Source organism: Corapipo altera, unplaced genomic scaffold (genome assembly GCF_003945725.1).
Source record: "Corapipo altera isolate COAL_440 unplaced genomic scaffold, ASM394572v1 1, whole genome shotgun sequence".
NCBI lineage: Eukaryota > Metazoa > Chordata > Aves > Passeriformes > Pipridae > Corapipo > Corapipo altera.
In genome coordinates, this window is record NW_020884873.1 from 7,458,727 (window position 1) to 7,478,235 (window position 19,509).

The 19,509-nt window shown below is 43.7% G+C and overlaps 1 protein-coding gene across 4 annotated transcripts in view; it reads right to left on the bottom strand.

Annotated features, from left to right (window-relative positions):
- Positions 1–2,298: 2,298 nt before the first annotated feature.
- DENND5B (DENN domain containing 5B) overlaps positions 2,299–19,509 on the bottom strand; it is a 113,854-nt gene continuing 96,643 nt past the window's right edge. For all 4 annotated transcript variants that reach the window (XM_027658907.1, XM_027658904.1, XM_027658897.1 and 1 more), the window contains 9 exons: positions 15,498–15,626; positions 14,054–14,175; positions 12,141–12,286; positions 10,337–10,455; positions 9,076–9,263; positions 8,329–8,411; positions 8,057–8,183; positions 7,070–7,244; positions 2,299–6,256 (listed from right to left, as the gene is read on the bottom strand). In XM_027658907.1, the coding sequence (XP_027514708.1) occupies positions 6,073–6,256; positions 7,070–7,244; positions 8,057–8,183; positions 8,329–8,411; positions 9,076–9,263; positions 10,337–10,455; positions 12,141–12,286; positions 14,054–14,175; positions 15,498–15,626 (1,273 nt within the window). In that variant the 3' untranslated portion in view covers positions 2,299–6,072. The remainder of the gene's footprint in view (positions 6,257–7,069; positions 7,245–8,056; positions 8,184–8,328; positions 8,412–9,075; positions 9,264–10,336; positions 10,456–12,140; positions 12,287–14,053; positions 14,176–15,497; positions 15,627–19,509) is intronic.

The following is a 19,509-nucleotide window of genomic DNA, read 5'->3' on the forward strand; positions in this document are numbered from 1 at the left end:
CAGGAGAAAATCTATCACCGAATGCACTGTGTGAGGATTGGGACATCTCTTGCATTCTCCATGCCTGCGTCTTGCTGAGAGAAGAGATGCTCTGTGATAAGCATTTGAGATCTTCTTGGGGATTATATCTGTTGCACAGTCCTGCCAAATGCACTTTGCAAATAAAACTCAGTTGTCCATTCACCATCTTCACTTATTTAGCCCTTCACCCTACACAGGGCTTGAACACTGGAAACAGGGTGAACAGACCACTCCACAATTCACCCATTGTAACTGGCTGCTTTGGCCACGTCTAAAAGTCAGTGGATTCAGGGAAGAGGTCATGTAAAACCAAGAGGTCCATATATTACTGTATTACTCAGAGTAACTGGTACGAACACCTGAGTCTCTCTGATAGAACCCACAACTATTTTACATTTATGGATCCCGCTGAACTCATTATTGAATGATAACAAGGTTGTCACTAGATGACATAGCAATGAGGTCATTTACAGCAATGTCTTTTGAAAAATATGCTGTGGGTAAGGACCAGGGGGGCTTTGGCTGTGTTTCCCCCTGTGGCTTTTTCTCTGCTCCCCCCAAGACAAAGATGGGCTTGGTTCAAGGAGAAAATAATTTGTCTGGTCACATTCTGAGAGAAGCTCCTTCAGAGGATCTGAGATGCCCTATGAGGTCTGCAGGGAATACGGATGGGCCCATTAAACCGTCAAGCTTTCCCACAGAACTCCAGCTTTCCACTGGCAAATCAGCTCTGCAGTGCTTCGGCGGATAGTTTACCATAACCAGCCACCAGATAGCAGACCCATACAGAAATCTTCCCATTCCCTACAAATCCTGTGCTGAGATCAAACCGGCTTATAATGATACATATCTGATGGAATAGCAGGAGAGAAAACAGGAATGTCAGCAATGAAATGCTCCTTGACCGCAATGACAGGAGCCTCAGCCTCTGATCTGATGGGGTGACAGTCAGGGAAGCAGCTTCACTCTTAACTTGAGCATAATTTTTTTATCATACAAGCTTACCTGAAATGCTGGAAGGAAAAAAAGCTTGGTGAGCTCTTTCAACTCCTACCATTTTCTCAGTTTTCTTCTGCTTACCCTTCACAGAAAACATTGCAGTGTTCCCAGACTTCATCAAGGACAGTGCAGTGGAGAGGAAGTTATTTGCACTTCCTCATCTGGACAAGCTTAGTCCTGCCATACTTCAAGTACTTGCTGCCTTTGAGATCTCAGATCTCACTATCTCTAATTTACATACATAAGCCTAACACATTTAGTAAGCAGGTGCAGTATTAAGCACGGCCACTCCTCCCATTGACATTTGACAACAAGCGGCCCTACAGATTTTATCCACAGTTATGGGATCCTATAATTTTTCTGCAACACTGTTGATAAACACCAGCATAAGCGAATAATATATTTCAGGATTTCCACATATATAATCCTAAGGTCTGAGACAGTCCTCTCTTGAGATTCTCTGCCTTTTCAAAACTGAGAGTTAACATGAGTGAACAGACATGCCCCACACACATACATGCAGGGGTCTGCATTTCAACTATCAGGTTTTCAAAAATTCTATTTTTGCAAATTCCACCAAATCTACAGCTGTGAGGGACATGGGGGAAATTTCTGAAAATCCAGTCCAACCTGGAAAAGCAGGGCATTTCATTATCTTTTTGTTGCAGGCATCCATCTCTCTCTTGTCCATCAACCCTTCTTCTTACACAACACACTGACAGACTGGAGGACATGAGTTTCATTCCAACATTTGAAATTACCAGAGCAGCTCACATCAAGAGAGGAAAGAGATCCGTGGCTACAGTTCCCATTTTGCTTCCAACACTTTTGCTTCCCACACTTGCCATTTTGCTGCCAACAGGATCCTACCCTCCTTCTCCCCAATATTCCAGATACCAAGAGCAAAGGAACACAGGGTGCCTGGCAAATACCACCATGGTTAGAATTCAGCTTCACTGGGATCCCATTTCTTCCCTTTTATCAGCCATGCTTTCCACCTAAGTCTGCTTTCAACCTAAGAGCTGCTCAGGCTCAGCACAGTCTCTGCCTCCCCTTTGTGTCAGGGGAGGTAGAAGGACAGGTTTTGAGAGCAGGCCCTCAGACTCCCTTCTCCCCCACTTTGCTGCAGCAAGTTCCCACTACCAGGAGTCACCATCAGCTTAATCATTTCGTTGGACTCGTTCCTTCTGTGGAACATGCCCTCCAGGTTCAGAGCAGCTCTTCTGCTTGAGGCCCGAATCTCTTGGTTCCTCTGCAAGGAGAAAGTGACACCAACCATTATTCTCACAGTTTTATTTGTAAAGGACATAGCATGAAAAGCTGTATTTCAATGTACTTCAAAACCTGAAAAACCCATGTCGGTTTGTGGTATGTATGTTAAAGTGCTTGATATAGCAATACTTTTACTGATGTCGTCTTGAAAATAATCCAGTTCTTATTTCAGTTAGTAGTAATGTAAAGACAAAATATACTTAATGGAGACATTTAAGGATCATTTTAAGCTATACAGGGCACATTTGTACATTTCAAGTGTAACACACAATATTTCCCCTTAAGATGCGCACCTTCATTTGATTGAAAGAAGGAATTTTCTCAAATATGCTGTTGCGCAACTATCCTAAAAACCCACATTTTTGAACAATGATATCTAATTACACAAACCAACTTGGAATAAACATGAGCAGATTTTTCACTAAACAGTACGATTTCATTTATTTCAGAGAATTATAAATACATATTTTGTACATAGTGAGGCATTTGATTCTCTGACTCCCTCAAGCTACCATGCTGGGTGTTAGTATAACAGGACTATGCAAACTCAGACATCTGCAAACGGGCATGGGATAGGAGTATTTTATTTTTTTAAAAAAAAGCAGATACCAGAGAGCTTTGGTCTTTTCCAAGATTCCCTTTCTCAACCAAAGAAGGTGCTTTAACACTGAAGTAAAAACTGTGTTAGCTTAGAAGAATCCCAGTGGGTTTCTCACCGTGGGTAGAATGATTTCTGTAAACCTTACAGAAAAAACCTCACAGTTTCCAATAAACAAAAGTAGTCCGCTAAAAAATTAATCATACATAGTGGAATAAAAATTCACTACGAAGAGCTGTACTCCCAAGGTTGTCAAAGAACTAGTCTTCTAGGAATCCGAGGCACTCAGCTGTGCCCCTTTCAACATATCTTAGGGTGGTTTATTGCCTACAAGGAAACATGAGACATACATAATTTTTATTGTATTATTATTAACATGATGTGAAACCTGACAAAACCAAACAAGTCAACACTTGCTGAAAAAGCTGATGAAGTTGTGTTAAGTGCTCAAAGGTTTCTTAATGTAGTTTGAAATGGGGAAAGGCCCTGATTTGAATTTTTAAAATTCTCAGGTTTTCTTCTTCTAACTTAAGAAAGACTTCACGTAGTTATTGCCTTTTTCTCTTCATGTGGATTATTCATTTAGATGAATGACCTTTAGAAGTGCCCACATTTCTACTTTATTCTGCTTGTGCTTAACCCTTGTCATGTCAGATGAATGTTACGACTGCTTAAGTCATATATAGCCTTTGGAGAAGTATGCAGCAGTATACTTTGGGAAGCATCCAGCTAGTAAATGCAGATGATGATGTGAAGAAATCCAAAGACTAAAGAGGTGGTTATTTCAGTAAAATGAAAGTCACTTAGACTGGGTTGGGCGTGAAAAAATCCTGTATAGCAGTCATTAGACATAAAAGGCCTGAGCTGTAATAGAAATCAAAACATCCTAAGCAGTCATTACCAAATAATGCTGCCACATGGTTTCTGGTGCTAAATGTATAATTCATTGATAGAGTTAAGTACTAGGAATGCATTTTCAATTGCTGCTGAAGGTTTGTCATGCATCATGTGCTGACTTTAAGCAGTCTTGCCTGGCCACACAGAAAACCTTAACACCCCAAATTTCGCATTTCTGGAAACGTAAGAGAGATGTCTAACTCATGATACCATTCACAGACTTTATGTTAGTTACTCACACCCACAGCAGTGACATGGCAGTGCTGCCTACAATGTTTGGGATGAACTTAGTTTAAGGAAGCACAAGCCCAGGAGGAAAGAACGGTTATGAAATGCTGGAACCCTCATTAAAGTTGAAGACTCCTTGACAGCGTTATTTTACTTCTTTCTTAGAAACAAAAAAAAAAACTTCTGTAACATAAAACTCTCCTTTCCAATGAAACAAAGTCACATGAAGAGTTTTCTTCTGGCTAGGAATATAATGTGAAACTTTGACACTAAAGTAAGTGCCGTTTTAAGAACTGGACAGCAGGAGGACCACAGGAAAGTAGAGAAGCTTGACAAAAGGTAGGTGAGAAAGCAAACCCTAATTCTCGTCCTCTTTCCTTTTCCTTACCTCTCATCCCTCTTTCCACAATGTGCACACTATGCCAAGACCTGCTACTGTCCACCATTCCCAAGTCCCTTCTAATGCCACGTGAGAGCACAGTGCGAGGCAACACACTTACAGTACCAGTCAGGGGCCTTTCCCAAGCCACAGTTGACAGTGAGACTGTCTTTCCCAAGAAATCCACTGACAAAATGCCCAAGATCATAGGGAATAAACAAATGGAATCAAACACCTATATTCAAACTAACCTCCAAAACCTAAAACCAGGTGAAGCTAACTGTGTCCTCAGATCCTTCCAATTCCCATCCACAAGAATGGAAAATACTCTCCGTATTTGCTGCATGGTATTCACAAGATGATCTTTATACAATCTCTTGTTCAATTTGTAGCATACAGGATTTCAGTTGCTTCCAGTTCCTCATTAGGAGCTGCATCTATATATATGCTCCATATTAGTAACACATTAACTGGAAAAAGTGCAGGAGAGAAGCCTCAAAATACCAAAGTGAGATTCATTTTTTTCCTCCTTTTACTTAAATCCTTTTCTTTTTGTAGCTGGATCATTTAAATTAAAAAAAAAAAAAAGTAATCAAAGATCCTGTACTCCCCTAGGAACACTGATTCTGCAAGATAAAGGAAGACTATAATCTGTCAGCATTTCAAAGCCAGCTGATAGAGTTCAGAAGCACAGCAACATCGGTGTTTGTGGCTCTACAGCAATGATTGTTCTCGAGTACAGCAAGAATTTGGTATAAACCAAATTCCTCAATGTGGGAAAAAAAGAAAAAGGTCATCCACAACATAAACTGGCCAATGGTGAGGAGGAATCATCAGGATGTGCAGAGAAGAGACACAGTGAGCGAGTCAAGCAAGCCATCATTCCCCATCTCAGGCTGCAGCAGCACTGCTTAAACAGATGTCTCATGGTGCCTCAGGTTCTGAGGCTGACAGCAGTCCTCCTCTGCATTTTTTAAGCATTTCAACATGTTTCTCCTCCTGGAGATCAACAGAAGTGACACAAAAGAACTTACAGGAAAAAAAAAAATGGATGGCTCACAACTTCCATGCGTGGAAAGGTGAGCCTTCAAACAAACTAAAAACTAAGAGAGACCATGTACAGTAGGGTAAACCAGCATATGCTTACAACATTTCCAAGAGTAACACAATCACAATGGCTACATAAGGATATTTGCTGTATTAATCTGCAATACCTGAAAAAAGCCCTGCTGAGTTTGCGCTGTATTTACACACTGATTGGCTTCTTCCTTACAAGCAAGTAGTGGCATCCCTTCCCACCTTGGTCCTTCCCTCCCCCAAGTCCTTCCCCTAGGTTTAACCTACTCATAGTCAGAACAAGAACATTCAGTCTAAGAAAAATTTCTTAGAGTAATATAATTTCTTAAAGAAGATAGCATATTTACACACATCTAAACACATGAAAATACTCTATTTTTGTACTAAATTTCTGTTTCAAATAAACTACAATACTGCATCTTAGCTTTCTGCAGCTTTATAGGACAGTCCCCATCGGGCACAAACCGGGCTTCCCAATTCCGCTTCAACCGGCAGCTTTGCCTTACAGTGGTGCACTACCATCGTGTTCAAGTCCTGACAAGTCTCCAACAGTGGTTTGCTTGCTTGGGAAAGGAATAATGAAGTTCTCAGCAAAGCCATGCTAAACATCCACTCCTTTGATGAGTGATCCTTCTAGGATGATGTTGAAATCTTGCAATGTCTGTAGCACTCGGATAAGGGAGTTGACAGTCATGCGGTCCCGTAGGAGAGCATTCTCCTCATACATCCTTGTAATGGGGGGGCACTCTGCCAGTAATGGGATCCACTGAGAGAGCAAGTGGTCCCTGAAAAGGGGATGAAAGGAAATGTTTCAGCACCAAGCAAAACGGATCTCAAACTGAAATTCTTCCCCAAGAACACAACCCAAAACACGCAGTCCCTCTTTGTGAGTGGCGTGTGTTGTTTGCACATAAATGTTTCCTGTGTAATTACAACTCCTGATTTTGTTACTAAAATACTACATACTGTAGAAATGAAAATGGAAAGGTATCAGCAGAACTGGACACATATAAGAATTCAGCAACATCTTCAGATCAGGAACAGGGAAAGTAAAACTCAGACAATACCCAACAGACTGTTTTCCAACTGGCTTTCCAAGTATCCAGGCAGATGAGACAAAAATGGTACCTATTTCTAGACATATCAACTTCCACCCTCCAAAATACAACTAATCCCCCCTTCCAAATGCAAGACGGAAAACATCCTATTAGGAAAGAAAGGTTCATATAGAATAGTTCTGTCAAAATTATAACAGACAACCTGTTTTCATAGGCAACTCAATAAGGATTTAGAAATTCATCAGCTCCTGAAAAGAAACTCTGCATTCCCAAAATCAGTACTTCATCAAAAACAGTGTTTCAAGGCAGATTTCATACATATGACTGTCAAGCTAACAGTTATAAAAAAGCTCAAAACATTTTTAGCAGTTTAGACACTATCCATGTATCATTACTGCTTCTTTGATTCAATTCTCACATAGTATTAGAGCTGCCTAAAATAGGCATGCCTTAAAATGGAAGTCTAAAGGTAATAACATCGGTGTAAAAATATTCTAGTCTAATGCAAGAGGACACATATAATGCAGAGCAGTCAGGTACCTTGTCCCCAGGCAAACCAGGATTTGGAATTTGCCATCCTTTCCAATGTTCCTTGGAGCTGTATTGATGGCATTCACGTAATGACAGAAGGTTTTGCATGAAGATCTCTGAAGCAAAAGGGCCTCCTCATTGTCTCCAATCTGATCACTGGTTTCCAAATAAGCAACAGCTTTCTCTGTGGAAGGGAGAAAATCAGAACTCAGTGAGCAGAAGTACTTCATTATGACACAGGATTACACGAGGGAGGCCTTAAAAGAAAAACCTGCTGAGAGGTCTTGAACAGTTTATATAAGGATTCCTCACTCTGAAGATCACAGGTAGGTGGTCATGTCCACATCTTCAATGACACAGCAGTGGTCAGACTGGCTGATGTCTAATACAGCCAGGTAACATCAAGGAGCTGCTCCAGAGCACCTATCTAGGGTTTCACTGTAAGTGATATCATCAGCTTTGATTTTTCACTTTTTCTGAGTAAGCACTGAACCTCACGCTGGGTATCTCAGCCTGTGAGCCCGTTTTAAAGGGGTAAGTACATCTTGAATTACTGCAACATAGGCCTACAGGTTAAGCATCACCAGAAGGCCAGCACAGGGATTAGGAGAGTTCTCAAGAGCAACTAGAAATCTAAACCTTTCATTCCCTTCCCTTTCCCAGCTCTCCTCCAAACATCAATTCCTACTCTACCCCAACCTCCAGCCTACTTTCTTTCTGGGTAGAAAAGCAGCTGTTTGAACATTCATCTACAAATAAATTACAAGAATCTGAAGTACTCTTAAATTTCTGCACAGGCTCACACTCTTCCCTTACACAGAGTTTAGTATTTCTCACCTTCCATCTGTTTTCTTATTGACTTTAAGCAACCTGGAGCAGGTGCTTGGCAGGAGAAATGGCACCCTAGCTGATGAGAATCCAAGGTCTGTGTGTGTGAGTAGTCATTTTGCTCTAATCTTTCTTTCCCTTCTGCTTCCAAATCACCTAGCAGCTTACCTATGAAATCCCAGATGAAGACATTTTTATGAAAAATGCGAGCTGATTTGAATCCATGGTGGAAGACCTGCTCCAGTGCTGCAACCAGACCATTTTCTCCACACAAGAGAATGGTAAGGCTCCCCCTCTGTGGGAAAGGGAGAGTTGGTAAATACAACTTGCCTTGTTTGCGTGCCAGAAACTTCAAATCTAAACGTAGTGCATCTACTGGTACTTCAGTTCCATTTCTGTTTATAAAAATATGCAGGTAAGTAATGAAAAGAAGGAATTACCTCTTTCTCTGGCTTGTGAAAGTGTTTCACAATATTGTTCACAGCTTCCCCAATTCCCTCTTGGATCTGTCCTGCATTAGGCTCTGTGAAATGATGGAGAACATACTAGCTGAAGTGGTGGTTTTTAAATGCTGCATTACTCTTGGACGCTAATCTTTCCCGGCTTGGCATTTCAGCAGTCATGTCCTGTAGTTTTACAGGAGCTGGACAGAGGTATGACCAGGATCTACACTATGCTTTAGCAGAGAAAGCCTTGCATGACCTTTACATTCCCATGTCCTGTTGTAGCCAGGTGCAGTTACTCATAAAAGTTAATTTTAGGGATGTGAAGTTGATGTCCCCCTAAGTCCCCCTGGAGATATGCTCCTCCGGAAGGCAGTTCACAGCATCCACATCAAGCTCTGAACTGCCCTTCTGAGAGAACTTCCCACTGACTGCAGAGTGAGCTGGGAAGCTGAGCAGCATCAGCTACTGTAAATTCTGCTGCCTCCTCCTGCCTCATCTCACATCTCCATGCTCCATAGAAAGAGATTATTATCCCTCAATTGTCAAATGGGGACATTGAAAGAGGCAATGTGTGCATCACTGAGCAAACACAAACTGGGGCAGGAAAAAGTCATCAGCTTGCAGCTGTTCCTCCGCACCAAGCCTTGCTTCAGGACGACCTCTCCTGTTCACTGGAGATTTTTCTTCTCAGCAATTGCTGCCCCCTTCTCTAGGGCCCTGGGGAGAAAGGAAAGGACTTACTGGTGTTCCTCCCTGTGAGGGAAGTGATGCTCAGTCGCCGAGCCACAGTAGGAGATTTCTGCTGGGGTGGGGTTCGGCACTGCTTTCCCAGTTCTTCGTCAGACGTGGAGGACACCAGCTCTCCAATGAGTATCCGTTCCAAACTGCCATCGTCGACACCTTTTCCCAGCCATCGCCCACAGGGAAACCTGCCACACACCCAGGACAAGCACAGGTCAGACACACAGGTAGTGCAGCTTGATCTCAAAGCTAGAGGGACAGCTAGCACTCAAAAAACACTGAGAACAGGCAGGGAGTACTCGGTACCCTGAAACTTCTCAGACCAGAACCCTGCAGGCAGCATCCCCTGCACCCCAACTGATCATCCATAGGAAAGGAAATACACAAAGCTTGGGTTATACACATATTTCACAGTCCACATCTTGCTTTCTGCCTTTTTCACTTGCAACCACAACTGATATTCAGCCTTTAAAAACATTGTGATGATTAACAACTAAATCCCCACAGAGAGTTCCCACCCAGATGAAGCTGTGACATCTCCTTATACTCACCTCACATTTTATTGCTGTACTCTTTGAGTCCATACACAGTCCTAATGAAATCCATGAACATGTCCACACCCCCAGCCCCTGTACCCCATTTTCTCCTACTTTCCCCTGTACGCAGTGGCCAACTCTGAGCTCTGGAGCTCACCTCTCTGCATTCTAGTTTTCCAAGTTCACATTTAATAGAATTAAGTCTGCTTAGCCAGATGTTTTGTAAAACCAATGATGAGTTAGGAGACTTTTGACACAGGTATGTACTCAATAGAAGATTAAGAAATCATCAAACCCTTTTATTTTCTTGTAATCAGAGTTTCTTAAAAGAAAAAGAAACCAAAGATCTGCCAACTCTGATTTCAGCTCTTGGGGTTTGAAGAGTTAATTTGTGCACAATATTATCACACTACTTTAAAAAAAGAGATTTAATTATTAGACACAAACACATGAATCACTTCAAAAGTATCTATACTGTCTGTCCTGTCTCAAAATGATGCAAAGAAAATCCTACATTCAACTCTCATTTATCAGATTATCTAACTTCAACTAGGCCTTCTGAAATGAGAGAACTGGGGGTGGGGGAGACCAACCCAACCCTATCGGGGACCCAAATCAGCCCACACAGTGTTCCACCAACTAAGGAGAAGGTGAATGCCTTCTTGATTTCTTTAAATTTAGCACAGAAGAATTTCAGACAAAGAAAATTAAGGCTTGTTGCTTACTTGTACGTGTGTCCTGTTATTTCATTCCTGACCATGACACAATCAACCAGCCACTTGGCCAGCAGCCCTGAGTTGTCATGGCCAATCTGAACAGTCGTCAGCTTCCCTAAGTTCTGGCACTGAAATGAGTAACAGTTTTTACTTAATTTAAAAAACAACAGACAACACACACCCCCACCACATGCACACATATGGTCTCAAATGTATGCCTTTATTCAGTTTCCTTTGATTTATAGAGCAAGTATTTTTGACCAAACATGTAGAGCATCTTGAAAAACTGCATAATTATTTTAAGACAGGAGCAAAGAAATAAAACTATTAAAAGCTTGTGAAGAGACTATATTCTTTGTTGTGAGCACTCACTCAATATTTTTGAGAAGTATTAATTACAAATTTCTGAGCTGAGATGATAAAAAGGTGTGCTTTTGTAGAAGAAATAGGTCTTCAATAAAAACAGCTTTTCAAAAATGCATTTAGAGCATACTGACCTTCAGTCAACTCACTCTATACTACGAAGCAGTCCCTAGATCTTTTATTATTTTCAGAGATTGATATGCTTATTTGGGGCCAAACAAAAATCACCTACATGAGACTTAGCACCATAAAGTCACAGAAAAAGGAAAACAAGGGGCTGTGAATTCCAGTGCTCTATGTAACTGTAGGTGGGGCTGGCAGCAACATCTGTTAATGTCACCTAAACACTTCCCTTGCAAGACCTTGGTTTTCATTGCTTCTAATACTGCCAAACAAGCAGCTTGGGCTGACGTTTTCCATAGTGGGTGGCTACCCAAGTTGATATTTTAGGAAAGTTTCAGCCAAAAGAATAATCCAGAATAGCATTAATACAGTCCTTAGAAATATGTCATTTTGCTTGTTAGAAGCCTGGAGATCTTTTCTGCGAAATAGTAGTATCTGAATGAGAAGCAGGCATTTATCACAAAAATATCCTCCCTATGTCAAAATCTACCTATATTTGGCAACAGTGGTTTTTTTGCTATTGTTGCTGAAGGTCAGTCTGCATATGCTCCATGGATACAACCTTAATTTTAGCAGCAGATTTTCCTACAAAATCACTCCTTAATGGATATGGTACAGCCTGGAGGGAGCTGCAGGAGCTTGATGGGGCTCTCCCTGCAATTCCTGCTAGCAGCTGCTTTGGTGTGGCACAAAGCCAACCTGTAATTGATGGGCGGGAAAGCAGAGGGGAACACTGGGAAATCAAACCTAAAGAGAAAACCCCAGCAAGCTCAGAGAAGAGAACCCGGTGGGGATGGCAGCTCTTGGGTTTTCCAGGGGCCAGCACCAGAGGCTGGGGTGTTGAAGAGCTCAGGGGTTAGACTGCCTGGCTGGAAGGAAAGCAGTAATGCTGGACAAGGAGCTGGAGCAGCAGAAGAAATCTGGAACTGCCCAGATGTAGAAAGGGACCTGGGTGGTGGTAAGTGGAAAGACGGACTGAAAGAAGGGAAAAGAAACTTGGAAGGCAGATGAGGAGCTGGAAATGAGGGGTGAAAGGGAAAAATAGGCAAGGAGGCATGGAAGAGAATGAGATATGGAAACAGACTGGCTAGGTGAGGAGTCCTGGGCTGGGACAGGGATGGCAGTGAAGCCTGTGCTTAAAAGTGGTACGTGCTCATAGGAAACCTTCATCTCACACAGGAGGGGCAGGCAGCACTATTTTCTTGTACATATTAAAAACTGAGACAGAATCTGAAATACTCTGCTCTTAATAACCCCTGACCAAATTAATGTTTATTTGAAAGCACGTTTCAAATTGAAAAGTAAAATGTAAAGAGCATGTACTCACCTCAAACGTCATTTCTAGGTGATTTTTGGGAATTTGCATTACCCCAGTATCTCCTAGTTCTCCTGACACACATATCCACGGGTTTGATGTGGTTATTGCATTGCTCAGTTTTTTGATGGGAATTATCACTGACCTGTAAGGGATCACTGAGAACAGGGCGGGGAAGGGGAGGGGGGAAGTACGTTAGTCTTGATTTTTTTTTTTTCTTTCTTCTTACAGTAAACTCGATTCCTGGAGCAAAGCACACCTTCCCCTTGAAGGGAAGTTCTTGTTCCCTGTCTCAGCAAACAACCAAGGAGAACCCCTCCTTCCCTGTGCTCAGAGGGGGCGGCGGTGCCGCACGGTGGTGCTGCAGCCCCGCGGCAGAACCCGCAGAGCCGGGGCAGCGCAGGGAAAGTTCCGCAGCCTGCCCAGGGAAGGGACGAACCCGCCTGCGGCAGGATCCGGGGAGGAGGGGGTACACGGCAGGATACGAGGGAAACGAATGTCAGAATCATTGAACAGTCTGGTTTGGAAGGCATCTTTAGAGGCCATTTAGTCCAACCCCTTTGCAGTGAGTAGGGACATCTTCAGGTAGATCAGGTTGCTCAGAGCCCTGTCCAACCTGATCCTGAATGTTTCCAGAGACGAGGCATCCACAACTTCTCTGGGCAACCTGTGCCAAGGTTTCACACCCTCAAAATAAACAACTTCTTTCTTATAGCTAATCTAAACTGACCCTACTTTAGTTTAAAACCATTACCCCTTGTCCTATTGCAACAGATAAATGATAAAATGTTCGTCCCTCTCTTTCTTACAGGCCCCCTTCAAGTACTGAAAGGCTACAGTAAATAATGCTGGCGTGGCCAAAGTCTCAAGTATGATGCGTCTCTGTGGATACCTCCCCACTTATTATTCTTATTATTTTGGTTTTAAATCTGTACCATCTATACATGCTTAAGACAAGGACTGCCACCCACCCCAATTTGGATTTGACTCCCGATACTGCACCTCTAGCACTGCAAGATTCTCTCTCTCCTTATGTTTCACAAGCTGCCTTTTTGACTGGGGAAGCTAAGCCAGCCTTTTTTACTTTTGTGTGCCATCCAGTGATACTGCACTCAAAAAATACTCTCAGATTCCAAGCACTTGTCCTACAGGGAAGAGCTGTCAAGCCAGATGCCCCGCAGAAATAAGGTAATCAAGGATGAATAAATCTCTTTGCGCTGTGTTAGTTCTGAGGGGATTTCTTGCTTTAAGAGGAGAAAAAGTAGAATGAGTGCCTGCTTTGACAGCCACGTAAAGCTTGCTTCACTTCACTCTGAACAGGCAGGGAAATGAAGACTAGGAACTGCCCAGGTGAATCCAAATAATTAGGTCATCTCATGGGACCCTGCCTTTTCCACATTGACCAGTGTTGGAAAGACGAAAGATTCTTTTTCAGATATCAGTCCAATCTCTGCTCTCCTCCTTAAAAGAGAGGATGAGAGAGGGAATCTTTCTGGCATTTAAGGAGAGACAAAACGAGATTTAAAGTACACAGTGGAGCACAAAGTCCCATGTATTTCATCCTCCAATCTTCCATCTCCTTCTCAGTCTGAGGAGAACAGACTGTTATGGTGCATGCTTAATGCAAGACCAGAAAGAAGCATTAGCATGTAGAGGACTTGTCTGGGAGGGAAGATGAAAGAAACTACACAGAGAGCGGCACTCTGATGATTACTCTCCTTTGTGCAATGCTCTTATCCAGAGCACTTCCATACAACATTGCCCCTCCAGCTGGTTTCCCAGAGCAACACCCAGCAGCCTCGCAGCAACAACCAAGGTTTCCAGAGAACGGCTCAGCTACTCAGGCACCAGCAACACCGTCTCTTACAAATCATGACAGCAACTACTTTTTATTCAGGGGGAAAAAAATTGATTCTCCAACTCACTGATTGTGGTGAAGACGCTTGTGAAGCAGAAGTAATCCACAGCATTGAGTGAGAGCAGGTGATACAGAAACTGTTCCCGTTCTTCCTCGCAGCGCAGGAAAGCGTAACGCTTGTAAAGCTTCCTGGTAGAAACAAAGACATTGCATATTTTTGTAGCTGTTGTTGAAAAAAGCACCACGTATCTTAAAAGGTGTTTGAATCTTGAAATATCAAATGAAGAGTGGATCTTAATGGTAGGCATGATTCCCCACCAACACAAGCTGCTAGAAACCCACGGAGGGTGTGTAAGTCTGCTACACATCTGTGTTACAGACCACTCTTGGCTCCACGCTCCCACAGCAAGGCTACAGAGTTCATATCAGTTTTGGGTTTGCTGCAAGGCACAGATATGAACCAACACTACTCACAGCAGCAGACGTGGACCAACCTAACAGCAACCTCATTTCTTTCCCATATCTCCCCACTCTGGAATGATCTTGTCTAATCTTCTTCTCCATACCGTGGCAGAGAAAACTAAGCCGAAGGCACCAAGCAGCAGATGGGATCCTCCCACTACTCTCTCAGTTCAGGGACCCAAGTGTACATCACCAATTGCCCTAAGCAGTGCAAAGGCACACCAGGAATTAAACTGGCCCCGCTCTGAGACAGCACAGAGCTTGTGACAAGGTCTGTAGTCTGAAAGGAACAGACTCCTGAAGAATTGCTGAGGTAGGTAGATGTAGATGCACCTTCAGGAAAAGACAGGTCTGTCACCATGCCTTTAGTTGAACTCCCAAAAGGTGACTGCCTCCAGTTACTCTTCTTTCTTCCTGCTAGCAGAGTATTTGGTAGCTTTTGGCATAAATCATTAATGCAACCCATTACAGAGCCAGAACTACTTGCAACAGCTAGGATGTTTTCTTTTCCTAATGTTTGAGGGTTTTTTACTAAATGCATTGCTTTGGGAAAATGAAGTCAGGGGACATCTACACAGGTGATCCCTAAGTGCCTGTACTTGCAAAAGGAGGCAAAGCTGGGAGAACAGGCTCGGAGGGTTGGCCTCTGACCCAGCTCATGGGCAGTCAGGATGGGGGCCTGTGCTTGGCTGGAGTCAGCCCAAGGCAGGGCTGCTGTGAGATGGGGCATTCCTGTCCCTGCTGCTTCATTTGCAAAAGACACAATGAGTGTAGGGGCTGTGATGTGGCTTGGATCAAGGCACTGATCTGACCATGATCTAATGCCTCCTTCCTGAAAATTGTGATGCATTTTCCATGCGGACGAGCAGAGTTCTGCCCTGCTGGGTGGGCAGTACCTCCTCCCCCAGCTACCCTCTGCCCTTCAATTACTTCTAGCTGGAAATCACAGTACCCAAACAGGGTGTGTGGCTGTGCCACAAGCAGCAGCACCTTGAGACATCACTAAGGCAGACATGAAAGCAAAGCACTGAGAAAAGGAGCCAGCTTACTTTGCAAGTGCCTGGTTGGAAAGCAGTTGCTTCAGGTGCTGAGATAAAAGCTTCTTCTCCAGAGAAAGCCTTATCCAGGCTCTGGCTCTCCCCACATCAGTCTTTATCTCACTCATGTTCTGAACATGCCTGAAATGTGTGGGAAAGAAAATAAGTAGATGAATCATAAAAATTCTACAAATGGCAACATCAAGTGTGATGCTGTAGCTGAACTGGAAGATGTCTTCTGACATCAGTTCTACAGAGACCTCCAGCAGAACCCCACAGAACCCCTCATTGTGGCACTGAGATCCCTGGCAGCCCCAGACTGGCAAGAGAACATGGGGCAACTTTTCCTGATGCACCACAGCCCAAATTAGCTTCTCTGTGTTTGCTTGGCCAAGGTAAGTAGGAGTAAATCTGCTCATCCCCACATTGCTGGAAGTAGATGTCCTCATGGACACTGCTAAAACCTAAAAAAAGCAGCTACCTCATGACACTCAGTTATATCACAGTTGCCCCCTCAGGCTGCTGAATCAAAAGGGTGCATCTGGGAGGGCAGAGGACAAACATGTATCTTGAGAGTTTCTCCAAATGACAGTCTACTTGGAAGGCTCTTACAAACCCCTTGAGAGCAGCAGCAATGGGAAATCTAAGAAAAGGACTATTGGGGCAAAAACAGCAACAGGAAGCCTCAAGCAGAATCACATTTTCAGAGATATAAGAGGCCCTTGTGTAAGTGATAATTTGAACAGCCTTCCACATGCTTCATCTGTAGGAAAGCAGAACTGTTCCACAGGGGCTTTCTTCTATGGTTTTGCTTTTCTCTTTTTTTAAACTTCCCACATTTCAGTTTGGAGAATGCCAGAAAACTCTCATTTTAGAGCACAGGGAGTTTTATAAGAGGAAGAGAGCAGCCATGGCAAGGCCAAGCTGCTTCCAAAAACCCCCCACTTGGTTAAACAAACAACAAGAAAAATGAGTAACGGTTTCCAGCAGGAGAAAGAAAAGGCTGCAATTTCTTCATTTTCATGCAGTTTGCATGTTAAGTGCACAGGTGATTCAGCCCTCCAAATCTCTGTGGCAGGCTCCAACTACCATCAGCTGGTCTGAACTGATCTCTGCTGCGATTTCCTGTCCAACTCCTGCATCTTCCTTGACAGCCCTCCACGCGTTGCTGAGTGCTAGGCAATATTTACACCAAAGGAAATCCAATGAAGTCATGCTGTGACTGATGCTTTTTACATTGACTACCATAGTCTCACTGTCTTGTGCTTTCCCCCATCTGTTACACCCAAGCGTGTGCTTTATGTTATATTTAGATCCTGCATTATTTGACAAAAGTACTCTCTTGTTTATACAGCCTCTAACGTGACAGGCTCAGGACCTTTAGGGCAAATTTGCAAATACAACTTAGTGCTGTCTGGAAATACAAGTTCACTCTGCACAAATGAAGTGGATACTGGACACAGTCCAGCTGCACTGCTCTCCGTCAGGCTGCCCCAACTCTCAAAATACGGGTCTACCTTCACAATCCACACTGAGGTGTCTGTATCACACAGCTCAGTGCTGTACGTACATATCTGAAGCACCATCAATAGGAGTGATGGTAGCTTGCCAGTGGCAAAACCTAGGTTGCTTAAACCCTCTTAAAAAAAAAAAAAAAGAAAAAAAAAGGCCTTTTTTTTTTTTTAAAGAAGCTTCCTCCTGTTTACTAACACACAGGGATAGTTTTCTGATGGACCAGATAAGTTCTAATTCTTGCTGAGCTGTAAAACAAACACAGGAGGGCACATTACACTCACACACATGTCCTTGCCCTTTATAACCAAGCTCAGCAGCCTCCTTTTGTCAGCAGTGATGCCTACCATCTGAATTGCTGCTCAGAGCCTTGCTCCTGGCACTGGAAATCCCTGGCTCAGGATGTGGTAGCCAATGTTAGACCTTCCAAGCCACACAGCTGGACACATGATCCGGAGTCCTTGAGAAACTGGATGCATATTACACTCAACTACATCGTGTTGAGACACTCTTCTCAGACATTTCAAGTCTTTTGAGATGGGAAGATCAAAGCACAGACTATCATCCCCCTCCCTCTCCTTCCCCCAGAGTGCTCGGCTTGAATCACATCTAATATGAAACACCGAGCAGAATATGTTATTTCACTGTGAGAAGATTCAAGTACAGATGGACTCAACCTTATTCCATGCATGCTCTGTGCCTCTTCATTACCTGCTTCTGGCTCAGACTAGATTAGCATTAATTCTGCATTTGGGAAAAATAAGGATCTGCAACCATACAGCTTGCCAGAGACATTAAAAAGATCCAGTAATCAGTCTTGGTGTCAGCAAAAGCAGAGTGTAACAGAACAGGGCATTCAGGAACCCAAATTTAATTCGCTCTCAGCTGTGAGAGTCAGAACAGCTCTATTTTTATCAGTGACCTCAGCATAAGTACTGTGTGCTCAACACTGCACAGCAAACTCTTCTTGTCAGAGCACTGAACAGCCATTTCAATGCAACTCCCTTGGCTGGGACTTGCTTTTAATCCCATTAGTAATAACAAAAAATCTATTTACCCTGTCAAATGTAAGCCTGGGGTATGGGAGGACACCCCCTCTGTAAACAGCTGTGCTGACAGAAAAGGTTAAAACTGCTCAGTGCTGCCATGCCCCTGAGGATGGTGTGCACGCTCCCCATCCCAGCACCATCAGGAACGAGCCACATTAGTTCATCCCAGGTAGGCAGCAGGTCTTGGCTAAGCCTTCTTTTTGACCACAGCAGATTAAGTATCACTGCTGTGGGCCCAGCTCCCAGCTCACATTCTCCACTTGCAAGTTCCCCGCAGGAGGGGAGGCACAACACGGGCATGAAAGCAAGCGCTGATAGCAAGGAAGAACGTGCCTGAAGGGAAAGGATCAGAAACCTGAACCCAGCTGGACCAAAGGCTTTGGGGAGTTGCCTTGGTGTTGACTGGTTGGGTTGGACGTGCAGCAATGTGCCCGAGGGCTGTGGCCATGCTGGAAGCAGGTTGCAGCAGGAGTCTGACGGGGAGCTAGAAGAGGGGTGGGAGAGATGCTGCAGATCCTCGCCAGGGGAGAAGCTGAAGGGCATACCCCCAAACATGCTTGTGCCAAGACTCCATGCACAAAGCCAAAATAAACACCTTGAGCATCTTCCTTACCACATCTAAGATGCCTGGCTTGGCAGGGGAGGTAGAGGACACACCACTTTACCTGTAGCACAGGCTCATGGCACACTCAGAGCATGACTGTGACTCAGCCCTGCTTTCTAAGTTGTTTACATAACCTTGCATGAGCCATCAAAAACAAGCCATGCTTAAGGCAATGCTTAATCCTCCAGCCACTAGTTCAGTTAGCACCGCAACCCCAGCAATTTAACAATTACCCATCCTTCTAACTTCAGCCTGAATCTGTGTGTGCAAACAAATATTAAGTGGCATTCCCTCCAAGCAGGAGAAAGTATGCCAAGAGATTACAGATGACAAATTCAACTCACCATCTGCCCAGCATTTTCCATGACCAGACATGTTTGTGCACAATCACGAATACCCAAGATATTACAGAAGGTAATGTTCTGCTTCTGTACTTTTTCCTCTGAAGAGCAGCAGAAAGAATTTTGTGATTCAAACAAGAGAGCTCAGATCCATGCTGAGCTTTCATTACTCCAGTGGAAGTACGTGGAAGACAGAACCCCTGCACGCAGCAGTGAGCACACACAGCCTCCTCTGTCAGCAATTCCCTCCCAGCACGTGAGTTTCCGCTCCAGATCCTCTTTCATCCTTTCCTCAGACTGACCCTCTGCATGCCTGTCAGCCTTGCAGGACTGAATTAAGTAGATAGCTGCCACATCCCATGAGAGGGATGCTAAAATGACAGACACATGTTCAAAATGACCTCTTGGCACCATACTCCTAATTACACTGTATATATTCCCTCTCCCACTTTTGCATGTTGTTTTAGCCTTATGTGACATGTCATATTCTTCAAAATCAGAGCACAAGACTCACACTA